The sequence below is a fragment of the Bos javanicus genome, chromosome 14 (assembly GCF_032452875.1).
Source record: "Bos javanicus breed banteng chromosome 14, ARS-OSU_banteng_1.0, whole genome shotgun sequence".
NCBI classification, from domain to species: Eukaryota; Metazoa; Chordata; class Mammalia; order Artiodactyla; family Bovidae; genus Bos; species Bos javanicus.
In genome coordinates, this window is record NC_083881.1 from 67801389 (window position 1) to 67817182 (window position 15794).

General features: G+C 42.9%; 1 protein-coding gene across 2 annotated transcripts in view; it reads right to left on the reverse strand.

Annotated features, from left to right (window-relative positions):
* SDC2 (syndecan 2) overlaps nt 1-15794 on the reverse strand; it is a 122960-nt gene that overhangs the window by 63740 nt on the left and 43426 nt on the right. Inside the window, exon 1 of one of the 2 annotated variants that reach the window (XM_061439318.1) lies at nt 14677-14926. The exons of the other annotated variant lie outside the window; for it this stretch is intronic. Coding sequence (XP_061295302.1) covers nt 14677-14709 — 33 coding nt within the window. The 5' untranslated portion in view covers nt 14710-14926. Of the gene's footprint in view, nt 1-14676; nt 14927-15794 lie in introns of those variants that run through there. 2 annotated transcript variants of the gene reach the window in all.

Consider the following 15794-nt stretch of genomic DNA (forward strand, 5'->3'; position numbering starts at 1 on the left):
TGTGCCAATAATGACAGTATCAATGGCCATTAAGCTTTCTTCTTCAGTAGAATTTTTCTCTCTCTGGGAATGACTGTTAGCATTCTCCATCAACTGCTTGAACTGAATTATCACTAGATTCTATCAGAAATCCTACACTTAGACTGGGGCAACTATCCCATCTTCCACTTTGATTTTAATTCTTCCATTTTACATTATACACACTTGTACATATGAGATCACTGACAAGCGCTGGGGGTTCAAATGTTCATGTGAGCCAAGAGGTCCCAGCCTATCTAAGCTGCCCATATTTGGAGGGACTATACACTGCTACAGAAACCCCAAAGGCCCAAGTGTAAAATTTCAAACCAAAATGCGAGAGAGAAGTCCCGTCGGAAGGGAGCTGGATTTCAAAACCGACGAATCAGAAAAGTTCTTCTAACTCTATTCTTTGAGCTAAAAGACTAGGACAGTTAATCACTACAATAGTTTTTAGGCTCTGGTTCAACCTAAAGAAATAAGTTTTGTTTTAAACCATGTTCATTAAATTTAAAAATATAAAGTTCAATAATTTTTTGAATACTTACTTGAGTAATATTCAGTACTTATCGAATTTCTATATTAAGGCATTTCAGGGTATGCAAACATATAGAAGTTCTCACTATAGCCCTCAGAAGAAAAACTGATTTAAGGTCTTTTAAAACCATATTGTCCCCGAAGACAGGCCAACTAAGGAGAAACAAAGGGCCAATTAATAAACATTCCCCGAATTACTGGTTCCAATGGGCCTACTTATGAAGACAAGTGGTTCTATCTACAAGCTGTATTAAAGCTTCCTAGAGTTACTGTTATTAGGGTTGAAACCCCCTTTCACAACATCTCATAAGCCACTCATTTCTAAAAAGGCCGCTCAGTTCACAGCAGTTGCTGGACAGCTCTCAAATAGACTTTACCTCCATTTTCTGAGTTAGATAAGACTAACAGATAAGACTTTTGTTATTTGGGTATCCCACATTGGCAGGAGACCCTCAAGCCTCCCAGCTGTTTAGGGGGATTGTGATTCAAGAGCAGGAAACATATGTAAACACTGGGGGGTAAATTTGTTTGCTTCTCCCCCGTATCAATACCTCCGCTTGGGAGGAAAATGAATGAAAAGGAGAAAAAGGAGAACAGGAAACACTGCTATACCAAACTGTTTTCCTACAACACTCTTCCTAAGTTTACAGGAAGAACTAAGGATCTCAATTTCAGTATAGAGTGTTCTTTCAACACTCCATTTTTAGATGCCTCCACTCAGACTACCCAAGAAATGCTTCTGACAGATAGAGATAAAAGGTACACAGACACATTTGAGTTCAATTTGCTAGAACAGTGATAAGAAGAAATTTCACCCAACACATAATATGCTGCAAAAACGCATGACATGATGTCTACTCTATGCGCACACTCTCGTCTAGGAGGCTCTAAAGTTGGGGGTCAGAGCTTTTTTGTTGCTGTGGTCCTACTCACCACCAAAATCAACATGAAGATGAGTGAAGTGCATGCCCTCAAAGCTGAAAATTCCCTGTTTTGCGTTCACTGCAAAGCAGATTCTCACCCATTAAAACACAGTTTAAACAGAGGGCTCAGACCAGCAATTTCATTGGTCCATTTCAGGTCATGGCTACTTTCAGCAGTTCCTCACCTTTCCTGAATATTCCTGTCACTTCAAGAAGAAAAAGGAAGCATTGAGATGATGGGGTAAAATATAGGTTAAGAACAGAGAAAGGATGGCAGCTCGCTCCCTGCAGGGAAGATTGCCTGAAGGCGAGCAGAATCCTTCTATCAAGATGGATCACACTGCAGTCTGCAGCAAAAAGCATCTGTGATCCTTAGAACTCTCTTCCTCCTTGACCTTTCATGTTTGGGGAAAGATAAAGCGTGGGCATCTCAACTACCTTTATTATTGTTGTTGCTGCTATTGTGACAAACATCTATGAAACCTGCCTAAAACTTTGCATAAAAAGCCAAACCAGGAACCACCCAAGTCAGGTCAGCCATCAAGACAAAGTATCCTTTAAATTCAGACTCCATAGTTTTACATAAGAGCCACTCAGCCTATATCAGCAGGAGAAAAAAAAAAAAAACCTCTATCTAGGTACAACCTGATACCACTTATTATTTATTACCATTATTTTATGAAGAGTTCAGACTAACCTCACGATTAAATACTGGGATGCAGCAAATGAAGGCAGACCCTAACAACTGCCGGCAGCTTCTTCTCTAAATAATGGTGGAAAGCGTTGGTGGGGAGGTGGTCCCCAAGTTTATGAGTGAGCCTGAGTCATAATTAGGCCTCCTGGATCCATATTTACCAACTGTGACTCACACTGTAAGTGTGGCTGTGGGAGACTCTTATAGGATAAGCCACTGAACCAGATTTTCATATGTACGTCCGAGGTATGGGATGTGAGTGGAACTTTCAACAGGGGGTTGGCGGGGGGCGGGGGACGGTACATCACTGCCTAAACGCCATCAACTCAAACCTTTGAGACACAATAATAAATTGAAAATAGCCCGCACTTTCCACTCAACTCGGATATGAGACCATTCAACCTCACACAAAAAGGTTTTGTGAATCAATAGGCCATTTAGAAATGGTCCGTTTTCATTCTAGCACAGCGGCTTTTTAAAAAATGGTCACACCCAATATAGCAGCCTGTGGTCTGCGTGGAAAGTGCTGGTTCAGAAGAGCTCTGCTCTTTGTGAGGGCTCCCATCAACAGAGGGAATTCACGGCAGGATGCACGGCTGGGCCCATTAATCAACATATGGAAATTCAAACAAAAGGCGTGTGCAAGCCCTCTTCCCAAAAGCATTTTGTAATTCCACATAAGGAATCAGAGGTGAGGGACTCTAGATAGTTAGAGGACTAACCATTCTGACAAATCTTTAATGAAACACTTGAGAAATCCATTCACACATAGTCCTGTTTCACACACCAGCCTTTTTCCTCAGCTCCAAACTTGATAGCAATAACTAATAACTCACCTCCCTTTCTTTGTACTTTTAGCTGAGACCACTGAGGAACAGAAAACTCCATCGTACGTTCTACAAAATTTTCCGCATTTCCTTTTTCCTCCAGTTTACTATGAGGATGGTATTCCCATCACACAAAAGAAAGAGAGGGTCTTCTGTAGGGAAGTCCATGTCTCCTCCATCACTCCATTCTATGAACTGGAGCCTTCTGTGTTCTTTAATTGGCTAATTTTTTCACTAACAGGAATTTGTTTCAGATTTTTAAAACAGAGAAGAGAGAGACAGCAGGCCAGCCAATCAGTCAAGTGCTAAATTGCTGTGCTATGCTATGCTATGCTAAGTTGCTTCAGTTGTGGCCAACTCTTTGCAATCCTATGAACCGTAGCCCCACAGGCTCCTTTATCCAAGGAATTCCCCAGGCAAGAATACTGGAGTGGCTTGCCATACCCTCCTCTAGGGGATCTTCCTGATGCAGGGATCAAAGCCGAGTCTCTAATGTCTCTTGGCAGGGAGGTTCTTTACCACTAGTGCCACCTGGGAAGCCCAAGGACTAAATTCATGTCATCGCGTGTGTTGCTCAGTCATGTCCAACTCTTTGTGACCCCGTGGACTGTAGCCTGCCAGGCTCCTCTGTCCATAGGATTCTCCAGGCAAGAATACTGGAGTGGGTTGCCATTTCCTTCTACCAAATTAGCTTACCCTAAATGAACCTAAGATCATGGCATCTGCTCCCATCACTTCATGGGAAATAGATGGGGAAACAGTGGAAACAGTGGCTGATTTTATTTTTCTGGGCTCCAAAATCACTGCAGATGGTGACTGCAGCCATGAAATTAAAAGATGCTTACTCCTTGGAAGGGAAGTTATGACCAACCTAGATAGCATATTCAAAAGCAGAGACATTACTTTGCCAGCAAAGGTCCATCTAGTCAAGGCTATGGTTTCTCCAGTGCTCATGTATGGATGTGAGAGTTGGACTGTGAAGAAAGCTGAGCACCAAAGAATTGATGCTTTTGAACTGTGGTGTTGGAGAAGACTCTTGAGAGTCCCTTGCACTGCAAGGAGATCCAACCAGTCCATCCTAAAGGAGATCAGTCCTGGGTGTTCATTGGAAGGACTGATGCTGAAGCTGAAACTCCAATACTTTGGCCACCTCTGTGAAGAGTTGACTTATTGGAAAAGACCCTGATGCTGGGAGGGATTGGGGGCAGGAGGAGAAGGGGACGACAGAGGATGAGATGGCTGGATGGCATCACCGACTCAATGGACAGGAGTTTGGGTGGACTCCGGGAGTTGGTGATGGACAGGGAGGCCTGGCGTGCTGCGATTCATGGGGTCGCAAAGGGTTGGACACGACTGAGCGACTGAACTGAACTGAAATGCTAGTAAGGGCTCCTCTGAGAACATAAGAAAGACTGTGGACCCTCACCACACTCTGAAACTGGTGTGTCCACACAAAATTCTACAGTTTCTGGCAGTTGATTCATGAAATCCTTAGGTTCCATCCAGGATTCATGGACTCCTAGTCAAACTGGAAAAGTCTCTGACCTCAGGCTATTTTGGACGCTGTGAGGGACCACGGTTGGGCCCTTCCAGGGGTAGATGTAAAGGGTTCCCTTTCTAAAAAATGCAATAGATCACGTAAGTGGAAAATTCCTCTGCAATTTCTGAGCAGTCTACAGAAGGGCAAACTCCTTCTTCAGCTAATACTTTCTTTGTAGGAGAAGTTCTGCCCTTTAATTGCTGATCTTCCCCTCTCCCTGTCCCCTCACAGCTTGTACCACCTCACCAGGATAACTCAGCAGCCCTAGAACTGCTCCTCCAGCCAGAGCTCTGGTCTCCCCACCTTAAGTCACAAAATCCCATCCAAAAACGGAAGGGATGCCAAAATGTCATCCCTGCTACCCTGTCAGGGTATCCTGTTTACTCCACAAAGCAGGGGGTCCCAGCACTCTGGGGAGTTCATGGTCAGCAGGATGTTTGTCAGAAATGCAGATGCCCAGGCCACACCCCAAACCTCAGAACACGCTGAACTGACCGAATTTCAGAGTACGGTGCAGGAATGTGCGTGAACTGACCGAATTTCAGAGTACGATGCAGGAATGTGCGTGCTTACAGAGCTCGTGGACATTTCTCATGCACCTGCAGTTCGTGAACCGTTGCTCACAAATCATCTTTCACTGAAGCCTGGGTGAGATTCTCCTTGCCTGTCTCCTTCCTAATATTAATTTACGTGTTCATTCTCACCTAAGACTGTTCTGTTTCTTATCTCTACATGAGAATATTCTCTACCTACTTAAATGTTACCTATTTCAAGAGGTCTACCTCAAAGCCCTTCCTTCCCCAACATGGACTGATCTATTCTGATCTCTCTCAAAGTGAATTTTTCTAACTTCACACATCTGAACTACCTAGTCCTTAAAATGGGCTTCCCTGGTGGCTCAGACAGTAAAGAATCTGCCTGCAATGTGGAGACCTCGGTTTCACCCCTGGGTCAGGAAGATCCCCTGAAGGAGGAAATAGCAACCCGCTCCAGGATTCTTGCCCTGAGAATCCAATGGACAGAGGAGCCTGGTGGGCTACAGTGCATGGGGTCGCAAAGAGTCGGACACAACTGAGCGACTAACACTTAGTCCTTAAGATACTAGTGATTAGCCCAGTCCTGGTTCTACAGAATTGGAAGAACATGGAATGAATGTAAATATGTAAACATTAAAAGAAAGAACTCTCAAAACCACTAAAATCCTGTCTGTTGAGTTTCTACTTTCTGAAATGCCTCCAAAATATTTCTGAAACAGAGCCCAGGCAGAGAAGAGTTAAAGTCTTTAAACCTGCTCTCTCAGCTAATGCAATGGATGCCAGCTACTAGAGCAAAGCTAGTCAGGTGGAGACAGCTGTGCCAGGGCTTAGCCTAACAGGATATACCGACAGTGCGAAGAGCCAGCTCACTGAGCTTCTGGAAAAGACCTCAACTCTGCCCCTCCCCCTCCTCCCAGCAGCGTCTCAAAAACCCCTGTGCCATTTAATTAAACAGGCCCATAAAAAGTAGTGCAGGCTTAAAACTCCACATGATAACCTGCTGTATAAAAATATACAATTACTTTTTAAAGTTATGCACAATTCGGGTGATAATTATACCAATAATAAACTGCCCTAGAATATGCATGTGTTTCAAAAAGCTTCAATCCCCAAATCTTATGAGTAGGCATGTGTGCAAGCGTGCTAAGTCATTTCAGTTGTGTCTGACTCTCTGCGACCCCATGGACTGTAGCCTGCCAGGCTCCTCTGTCCATGGGATACTCCAGGCAACAATACAGGAGTGGGTTGCTATGCCCTCCTCCAGGGGATCTTCCTGACCCAGGGACGGAACCTGTGTATCCTGCACTACAGGAAGATTCTTTATCGCTGAGCCACTGGGGAAGCCCATGAGTGGGAATAACCATTCCTAAATCCACTCATTTATTCAAAAAAATTAACTGCAAAGCTTCCCAGATATGTGACATCGTGCTAAGGGTGGAGGGGACACCAAGATGAACGAGAAATGGTTATTGCCCTTGAGGACTCAGCACAGTCTTGTAGGAAGGGATATAATAAAGACAAATAGCTAGAGCGCAAAGCAGTGTGTGGTAAGTGCTATGACAGAAAGTCAAGGTACTAGAGGGGCTCAGGAGAGAGGCAGCGATGACCAGAATAAATAGAGAAAACAGCAGCAGCAGTTCACTCAGGTTTTGAGGTTAGGATTGAGAGGACAGTCAGCAAAAACCCTTATGATCGGAAGGGAGGGGCAATTAAGGCAGAGTTGTTGAAAGGATAATTGAACTGACGTTCCTTGACTTCTCCTGGGTACACCCGTAGGACAGGGATGACTACATCCGTCAAGTCACTTTGCTGATAGGTAAACCATGTCCCATCAGTCCAAAGGCCCGCAGGTTCTTTCTTTCCTAACAATAGTGTGGCCCAACCTCAAAGTAAGTCCCCAAAGAAATTTGGGGGAAAACTATGTTTGGCAATACACTAGACAAGAAGAAATGAGAGGGAGCCTTCTGGCAGAGCAAAGGACACAAAGTCAGGAAACCGGGGTTCAAGTTCATTTCTTCAGCTAGAACACCTTGAGTAAGTCACTCACACTCTGTTTCATCATATGCAAAATATAATGCAAATGATAATTTTCCCACCCAGTAAAAGTGCCATTCCAACACATGGATGTGAACGTCCTTTGTAAAATTATAAAGCTTTTCAAAATGTAAGGCAATATTACTGGGTAGGTTTTGAAAAGTTTTAAAATATATTTTAAAGTATACATTGTCTCAATAAAAAAAAAAAAACCCTCAAATAATATGACTGTCCACAGCAAGGGGAGCTCTAGGCTCAAGCAGAAGTAGATGCCAGAGTGGAAAAATGGAAATAAACAAGATGATGCTAAGATTGCTGGGCTACTAGAAAACCAATCCTGAAAGCACCTTACAGTTAGTCTTTCTGTTTAATAAACAAAGACACCTCCTTAACAGAAAGTCAGCTCAAATTTGTTTAAATTAAAAACTGCAACATAAAAAAATCCTAAATGATATTCGATTAAAAAAAAACACTTATTTTCTTGAGATTACATGATGCTCCCTCAATAATTATAAAGGTATTACTATGGTCCTACCTAGTTTCCTTCTTTATCATCTTGGCTTTTTTAAATAGCTAGGGTCAATCAAGATTGCCGGGAGAAATATCAATAACCTCAGATATGCAGATGACACCACCCTTATGGCAGAAAGTGAAGAGGAACTCAAAAGCCTCTTGATCAAAGTGAAAGAGGAGAGTGAAAAAGTTGGCTTAAAGCTCAACATTCAGAAAACTAACATCATGGCATCTGGTTCCCATCACTTTATGGGAAATAGATGGGGAAACAGTGGAAACAGTGTCAGACTTTATTTTTGGGGGCTCCAAAATCACTGTAGATGGTGATTGCAGCCATGAAATTAAAAAACCCTTACTCCTTGGAAGAAAAGTTATGACCAACCTAGATAGCATATTCAAAAGCTGAGACATTACTTTGCCAACAAAGGTTCATCTAGTCAAGGCTATGGTTTTTCCTGTGGTCATGTATGGATGTGAGAGTTGGACTGTGAAGAAAGCTGAGCGCTAAAGAATCGATGCTTTTGCACTGTGGTGTTGGAGAAGACTCTTGAGAGTCCCTTGGACTGCAAGGAGATCCAACCAGTCCATTCTGAAGGAGATCAGCCCTGGGATTTCTTTGGAAGGAATGATGCTAAAACTGAAACTCCAGTACTTTGGCCACCTCATGCAAAGAGTTGACTCATTGGAAAAGACTCTGATTCTGGGAAGGATTGGGGGCAGGAGGAGAAGGGGACGACAGAGGATGAGATGGCTGGATGGTATCACCAACTCGATGGATATGAGTTTGAGTGAACTCTGGGAGTTGGTGATGGACAGGGAGGCCTGGCGTGCTGTGATTCATGGGGTCGCAAAGAGTCAGACACGACTGAGCGACTGAACTGAACTGAGGGTCAATCAATAACGAATATTCAGTATACAATTATCTAAGTTAAATACATACGCACATAAAAAACAGAATTTTACCAAACTGAAAGTCATTTTCATAGTTAAAGAAACAAATGCAAGACACACACACACATCTGTACCTTATATTGAACTCTTTTGCCATTAGCCATAAAAATGTTTGAAGCTCTAAGTAAACATATTAGCCTGTTAACCTGCACTAAAGGATTCTATAATGTGACTAATTAAAATAAATCCTCCTTTGATCCCATACAGCCCTCAAGACTTTCAAATTCTAACATATCAGACTAGCATATGCTTTATAATTTAACTAGCATGCTTATAATTTAAGAGTCAAATACATTTTTTCCATCCAAAGAACCCCTAACACGCCAGACTCTGCAGCTATTTCTCAAATTCCTCACCTCCTGAATATGTAGCAGCTTCAAGTTGCCTTCCTCCGCTCCCCATTTTTCCTTAATAACTGATTTTCTCCACAAGTTCCTCCCTTTTAACCACAGTAGCAATAAAATTTATCGTTCAACCAGGGCACTTTGGAGAGGGAAAGAGGGGAGCTATTAATAATTAAGCCAGAAAATCAGGTATGAAAACCCAGGACATATGCTCAGCCCACGTGCGTGCTAAGTCGTTTCCATGGTGTCCGACTCTGCGACCCTATGGGACCACTGGAAAAACCTGACAGCTTGTTGATCTCTGGTAGAAATGGAAGAAAAACCATCCCTCACTGTTAAAGAGGCATTAATAACCCTCAATTAAATAGGCGTCAACAACGTCAGCTTCCAACTTCAGAGGCTCATCCTCATCCAAAACACTCATTAAGTGCATTTTACTGCACTGGGTGCTGCCAAGGTCAGAGGGCTACAGAGCCCATGTCCTCCCTGAATGGACAGTCCAAAGGAGGAAAATGATATGGGCTGTAAAATTGGAGATCCTCACACACCAAACAGGTGATTCAAAAACGGAGGCCAAGGAGGAAGGGCAGAGCTGGATTTCGGAATGGAGCAGAAAGCAAACCAGTTAAAGGGGAAAACTGGTGATCCTTAAGGCATGGGCTCTGGGGACACAGCGACAAGCCACACCACGTGTTGGGAGGCGAAGCCAGGCAGAAACAGGCTTCTCTGTGATGTCCTCGTGAAGCCCTTGTCCGTGTGAAGCCCGTTTCACATGGTCCTTTCTCATGGCTCAGTGCAGGTTCACCTGAGTTTAGGGCCAAAGCATCCTTTACCGTGATGTAAGTGCACCGCCCAGTCCAGCAGCCATCAATCACACCCTCACCTCCCACTGACCTGTAAAGCTCCCCTAAACCTGGGGACACTTGTGCAGTCACTGGAGTCTAATGAGCACCCAAAAACCAGATGTTCAATAAATATCTTTAAAAATCATAGGAAAATATGCAGAACATAAAATATACTGCGTTAGCCATTCTCAACTGTACAGTTCGGGAGTGTTTACATTCACTACGTTCTACACCCATCACGACCATCCACGCTCTTCATCTTGCAAAACTGAAACTCTGTACCCATTAAACTAATCCCCATTCCTCCTGCCCTCAGTCGCTGGGCCACCACCCTTCTATCTTCTTTCTGTGTCCAGGAATCTGGCTGCTCTAGGTGCCGCGCATAAATGAAAGTGGAATCCTACAAGACTTAACACTTGTCTTTCGTGACTGGCTTATTTCACTCAGCATAATCTCGTCAAAGTTCATCCATGGAGCAGGTCGCAGAATTTCCTCTATTTAAAACTGAGTAATAACCCATTGTACATATGTGCTTTTTTTCTATAATAAATACCTTTTGAATCAAAGTACCTCAGAGACTGGAACACAGTCTCCTCAAGTGTGAGTTTTAAGTTTCTTTCTTAAGGGCTTCCCTGGTGGCTTAGCTGGTAAAGAATCTGCCTGCAATGTGGGAGACCTGGGTTCAACCCCTGGGTTGGGAAGATCCCCCAGAGAAGGGAAAGGCTACCCAATCTGGTATTCTGCTGGAGAATTCCATGGACTGTATAGCCCATGGGGTCACAAAGAATTGGACATGACTGAGCAACTTTCACTTTCACTTTTCAGAGAAACAGAGATGAACTTGCAATTAACAAAAATGTAAGAAAATGCTTCCCAAGGCTCTCTTCTATGCCCTACACTCAAGGAGAGTACGGGACTTAATAACTCATTGGGCCTGTGTGAACTGAGATTTTCCTGGTAAAACACCTTGCCTTTATCAGTTTATATTTTAAAGCTTCTGTTTCAGGACAGGAGGAAAACCTATTTTCACAAAGGCCAAGAGGGTAGCCTCTTCATCTGCAAAGAGAAAGCCACTACAGAATGAATAAACAATTGATAAAGCTTTTCAAATCCTGACTTCCACAAACCACAGAAGTTTAAATAAAGCTGTGTGTGTGTGTGTGTGTGGCTGGGGGGCGGGGGGTGTTCTGGGCAGCCACTGTCTCCACAAGGGTGATCTCCAAGGCAGGCAGGAGCACCGGGGACCTGCCGAGAGCGACAGACTTCTGAGTCGTCAAGGCACTCACCGCTGCATCTGGAGGGGCTTCCCGTTTCCTTCCTCCACCATCTTGAGATGCTAAACAGACATCAGACACACGTAGATAGAGATGCTGTTCATAACGAACATGACACTTTTCTTCCTACTCCTTGGCACTTCCTGGAAGCCTGATCGAATTATCTCCATGAAGCTAAATATAATGACTTGTTTTAGAAGCATTTCTTCTGGAACTCTTCCTGTCAATATGGCCCTATTTTCCCAACCATGTTAATTAGTCCTAACTGCTTTTGTTTGTTCCTCTCATATGACGTCCCAGAGGGTGCTATGCTGCTGTGCTCAATCAGTCGTGTCTGGAACTTTGCCACCCCATGAACTGTAGCCCACCAGGCTCCTCTGTCCATGGGGATTCTCCAGGCACGAATACTGGAATAGGTTGCCATGCTCTCCTCCAGGGAATCTTCCCCACCCAGGGACTGAACCCAGGTCTCCCTCATTGCAGGTGGATTCATTACCTGTTGAGCTACCAGGGAAGCCCAAGAATACTGGAGTGGGTAGCCTACCCCTTCTCCAGGGGAACTTCCCGACACAGCAATTGAACTGAGGTCTCCAGCATTGCAGGTGGATTCTTTACCAGTTGAGCTACCCGGGAAGCCCTCCCAAAGGATAGGAAACTGTTAAAATAGACCTTGATCCAAAAAGGACACCTTAGAAAACTGGAAAACCTGAGGAGGAGAGTAACCCACAAGACTAAGAAGACCAGAAATGTTATCTAACACAAGCAAACAGGATGAACGAAAAAAATGAGAGTAGAATGCACTGTTAGTGAAAAACTCATTAAACTCATGTCTTATTGCTTTTTAATCACTAATAAGTGATCAAGAGACTTTAAGGAGAGTGGAGGTCATTCCTCATGTTTTCCTTTAATCCCTGTGGTCTGGTGCTAAGCAAATAACTACCACACTTAATACATGTTGATTTATAGATTGATGTTTCCTTGACCATGAGCATCATGCAAGATGATTGGTTTTCTTCCTTTCTTAACATAATTCAGTAATTTTTTAAAAACAAAAATTCAACCAGAAAGTGAGAGTCAACACATCCACACATTCTTAAGTAATTTACCATGTATGCAACTCTACAAAGCACAAAACCAAATGAGATGATCTGTAAGAAAGCAAGAAGTACCCAAGATGTTTGAAGAAAATACTTTAATATCATCTCATTCACACTTAGATGTGTTTCATCTTTGAAACATGGGAGATAAAAGATCTTCCTTTAATGTCACTTCTGAAAGAACTCCAACATGAAATTCTATGGTCAGTGCTGGTTATTTACAAGGAATGCCAAGCCCTGCTTTGTTTTCTTATTGAAAAGAAAAACCAACAAATGATTACAGCATAAATTTGTTCTCTTAGCCAAACCTTTGGTTTTGCTCACTTTTTTGAGACACAAACACACACATAGATTAAAGGAGAACATCCTAATAATGGCCAGGCAACAAACCCCAAAGACAGCTCAATTTGCAACTACCTCTCCTCTTATAAGATCCTCACAGGGATAACAAAACTGATGGCAATCAGACCCCCGCAAGTCAACACCTCGGTCAGTGAACTCGCATGGCTGATGCTCCTGGGGACAGCACACATCCAGCTAGCTGTCTGCTCTGACTGTACTTAGGGCAAATGAATTTCTTCTCCAGCAATTGCTCATTCTGAAGACTTGAATGAATTCTTAATATTTCATTCACAGCTCAGCAAAGAAGATCCTTCTGAAATATCAGGGCATGGGTGGCTACAAAAGTTGCTGTGGCAACTGCCCCTCCTTCAGTTTTCAGCAATTAAGAAACTTAGTGGCATTGCTATCAATCTTCATGCACAAGAGAATCTGAGGCAGACCATTCCATTATATAACACAATTTTAAGGGACTAAAAGCAGTGGCAAAAATACCTATATTTGCTTAAGGGAAACTGAACGAACAACTTCAATCAATCCAACCTAAGCAGTAACATTTATTTGCAGCAAAGCTTTTTTTTTTTTTTTTACTATCTTTCATCTAAAATATTTAATAAACATTTGTCTCTTAAAAAGGACAATGTTTTCTGATATATTTTCATATCCATTTTGTTATTTTTAACACTATAAAGCAGATTTCCAGAAAGGGAAGCCCAATATATCACATAAACTTTACATTCAACACAGCCTACAGGAAACTAGAGTTTGTGTTATGGCCAGGCCTCAAGACTAAACGTTCGGAAACCAATTAGGCTTGAAGTCAGGGGTCACTGTAAATAAAAAGATTTTAAAGACAAAGCTGACAGATATTTTTAAGTATATTAGCCCTTAAGGAATAGAAGAATGAACTTTTTCCCTCTAAATTATCCTTAAAATTCATGGCTAGGTTATAGGCCCACTACAAAATACTAGGCTCATTAAAATAGCATTTGAAACCAGTACAAAATAAACAAAATATCCCAAAGCAAAAATCTTTCAGAAGAAAAGTTATTAGATTGACTTCCCTGAACACCTAAAACCACTGATTTCTAGGCAGTCTTTTTGATAACCACCTCATTACTGTCACAGAGAAAGGAGCCTTAGAGTACTCCACTGCATGCGTTTATTCCTTAAGTATATTGCTTCCAGAATTTATGGAGAACTTTGTGACAACTCTGAAATATCTGGACACTGTGAGGTCCTGTAAAAACTTCAGGCTGGGGATCTCAAGCAGCCCAAGAAGCTTCTAGAATACAGGCAAGAGTTCAGACTCCAAGGGGTTTAAAATCAGGCTTTTTCTCTTATCTTAAAAAAAAAATTGAGAACTTCCAGAACCACCAGTCTTCTCTCTTACTCTGCACCATTTCTAAACTCTCCTGGTAAGGAAGAAACACCTAACTATCACAGTACGATCTTTTCAGTCCCCTCAAATTTATCATAATGTCATTAGAATGAACCAAGTTCCGCCATTTTTCATAACAGTAGACGTCTATGAAGGTGCCGCTAATGCGCCAATGTTAGCAGGCATGCTATCTGACATAACATGGACGATACCTTTGTTATTTTGTGAAGACAGACTGACTGGCTGGTTGACTAGCTATTTTATTACAGTCTGCCACTGTCAGGTTGGACTGAAGATTCTGGTGTAAAATTCTCCAATGAGGGACCTGAGGCTTGATGAGCTTTCCGAACAACAATGCCCAGACAGGTTTCCAGTGCTCTGGCCAACGACGCACCCTGTCTCTAACTGAACAGAGGAAAAGCACACAGGAACCAATCCTAATCGGCTCCCGGAGACCAGGATTTCCTCCCAACCTGGCACATCTTTGTGTTTCTCAAGGTGCGCCCACTGACGGAGCACAAGCTCCATGAAGCTGGAACTGGGCCTAGGTCACTTGCTGCTGCAGCCCTGGCACCTACAGCCCCGCCAGGCACACACAGGAAATATGATGACCACCCACACCCAGAGGATACTCAACGTATCACAGAGCTACCAGTGAAACCCCTACCTTGGAGCATTCAGGCCATAACCAACCTTCACATGATTTTCTTATCCATAGCTGCGGCAACTCTAGTTCTGTCTTTCAGGAGAGAAGTGAAAGGGAAGAAACAAAAAGAAGAAAAAGAAAAGTTGGCGCAAGCCATTCTGTTTTCAAATTTCTCACCCATAAATTAGATTCTTTGTAGAGTAAGTCCATGTTATCTGATGACTCGGTATTCCCCGTGGAGATTTCCTTAAGTGTTCACAGTTGATGAACACAAATCATTCTTGTTTGGGTTTTCCATTTCAACATCATGCCTTTGAGCTGCATGAAAAAGCCATTTCTACGTTTCATAAAACTGCCTAATGTAACGCTGAACTGCTAAATGACCATTTTTTTAATATCATGTCAATCTCCTGAATCAAAGCGGATATGTATCTCCTGCCCTGACATCACAGAGCTTCCTACCAACTGTCAGATTCTCCTCTTAACTGTCAGGCATTTTCTTTTCAAGGCAGTCAAATTGCGGCCTCGGGAGGTACCTGGGAAGCCTCTCTTTTTCCTGTTGGTATTCTTAAAGCCAAAATATGCCACAGCCGTGTAACTGGTAACAGATATTCATAGGGTTGTCAGAGTTATAAATAAGAGATGCTCAGTCAAATTTGAATTTCACATAATGAATATTTTTTAGTATAAATATGTCCCACATAGTGCAAGGGGTATACTCATGCTAAAAAAATTAGGTGTTTATCCGAAATTGTATTTTAACTGAGCATCCTGTATTTTATCTGGCAATCCTGTGGGTGAGGGGGTAGGACAGTGAGACAGCAAGAGGCACAGTGAGGCCAGAGACTGTGATGAAGGGACTGACAACTTGGGCGAAAAAACTACAGGGGTTGAAGAAACTCAGTATGATGCTTAAAAGTTAGTGGGGGAAGAAGGCAGAGGACGAGGAGCTTGAGAACCATTAGCTGAAAGTCATCATGGAAAGACTACTGGGGAGAAACAGCCTTGGGCTACCACACAAGACTGCCCAAAGATGCAGGTAAAAAAATTTAAAAATGAAACCACAATTCTGGCAACAATGAACGCAGAAAAGACAAGGCACATTCATGGCAAACGGGCTACGATCCAGGCACCTCGCTAGCCTCTTCCTCTGCATCCCTGATAGCTCGTACACCTGTAGCAGTTGGCTTCCACCTGGAGGACTACCAGAGAAGGTGAAGGCACAGCCGGGATGTGCTCAGTCACATGTGGCCAGAAGCCAAAGCCAGCTTGTCTGAATTCTAAGCTCCAGCCCT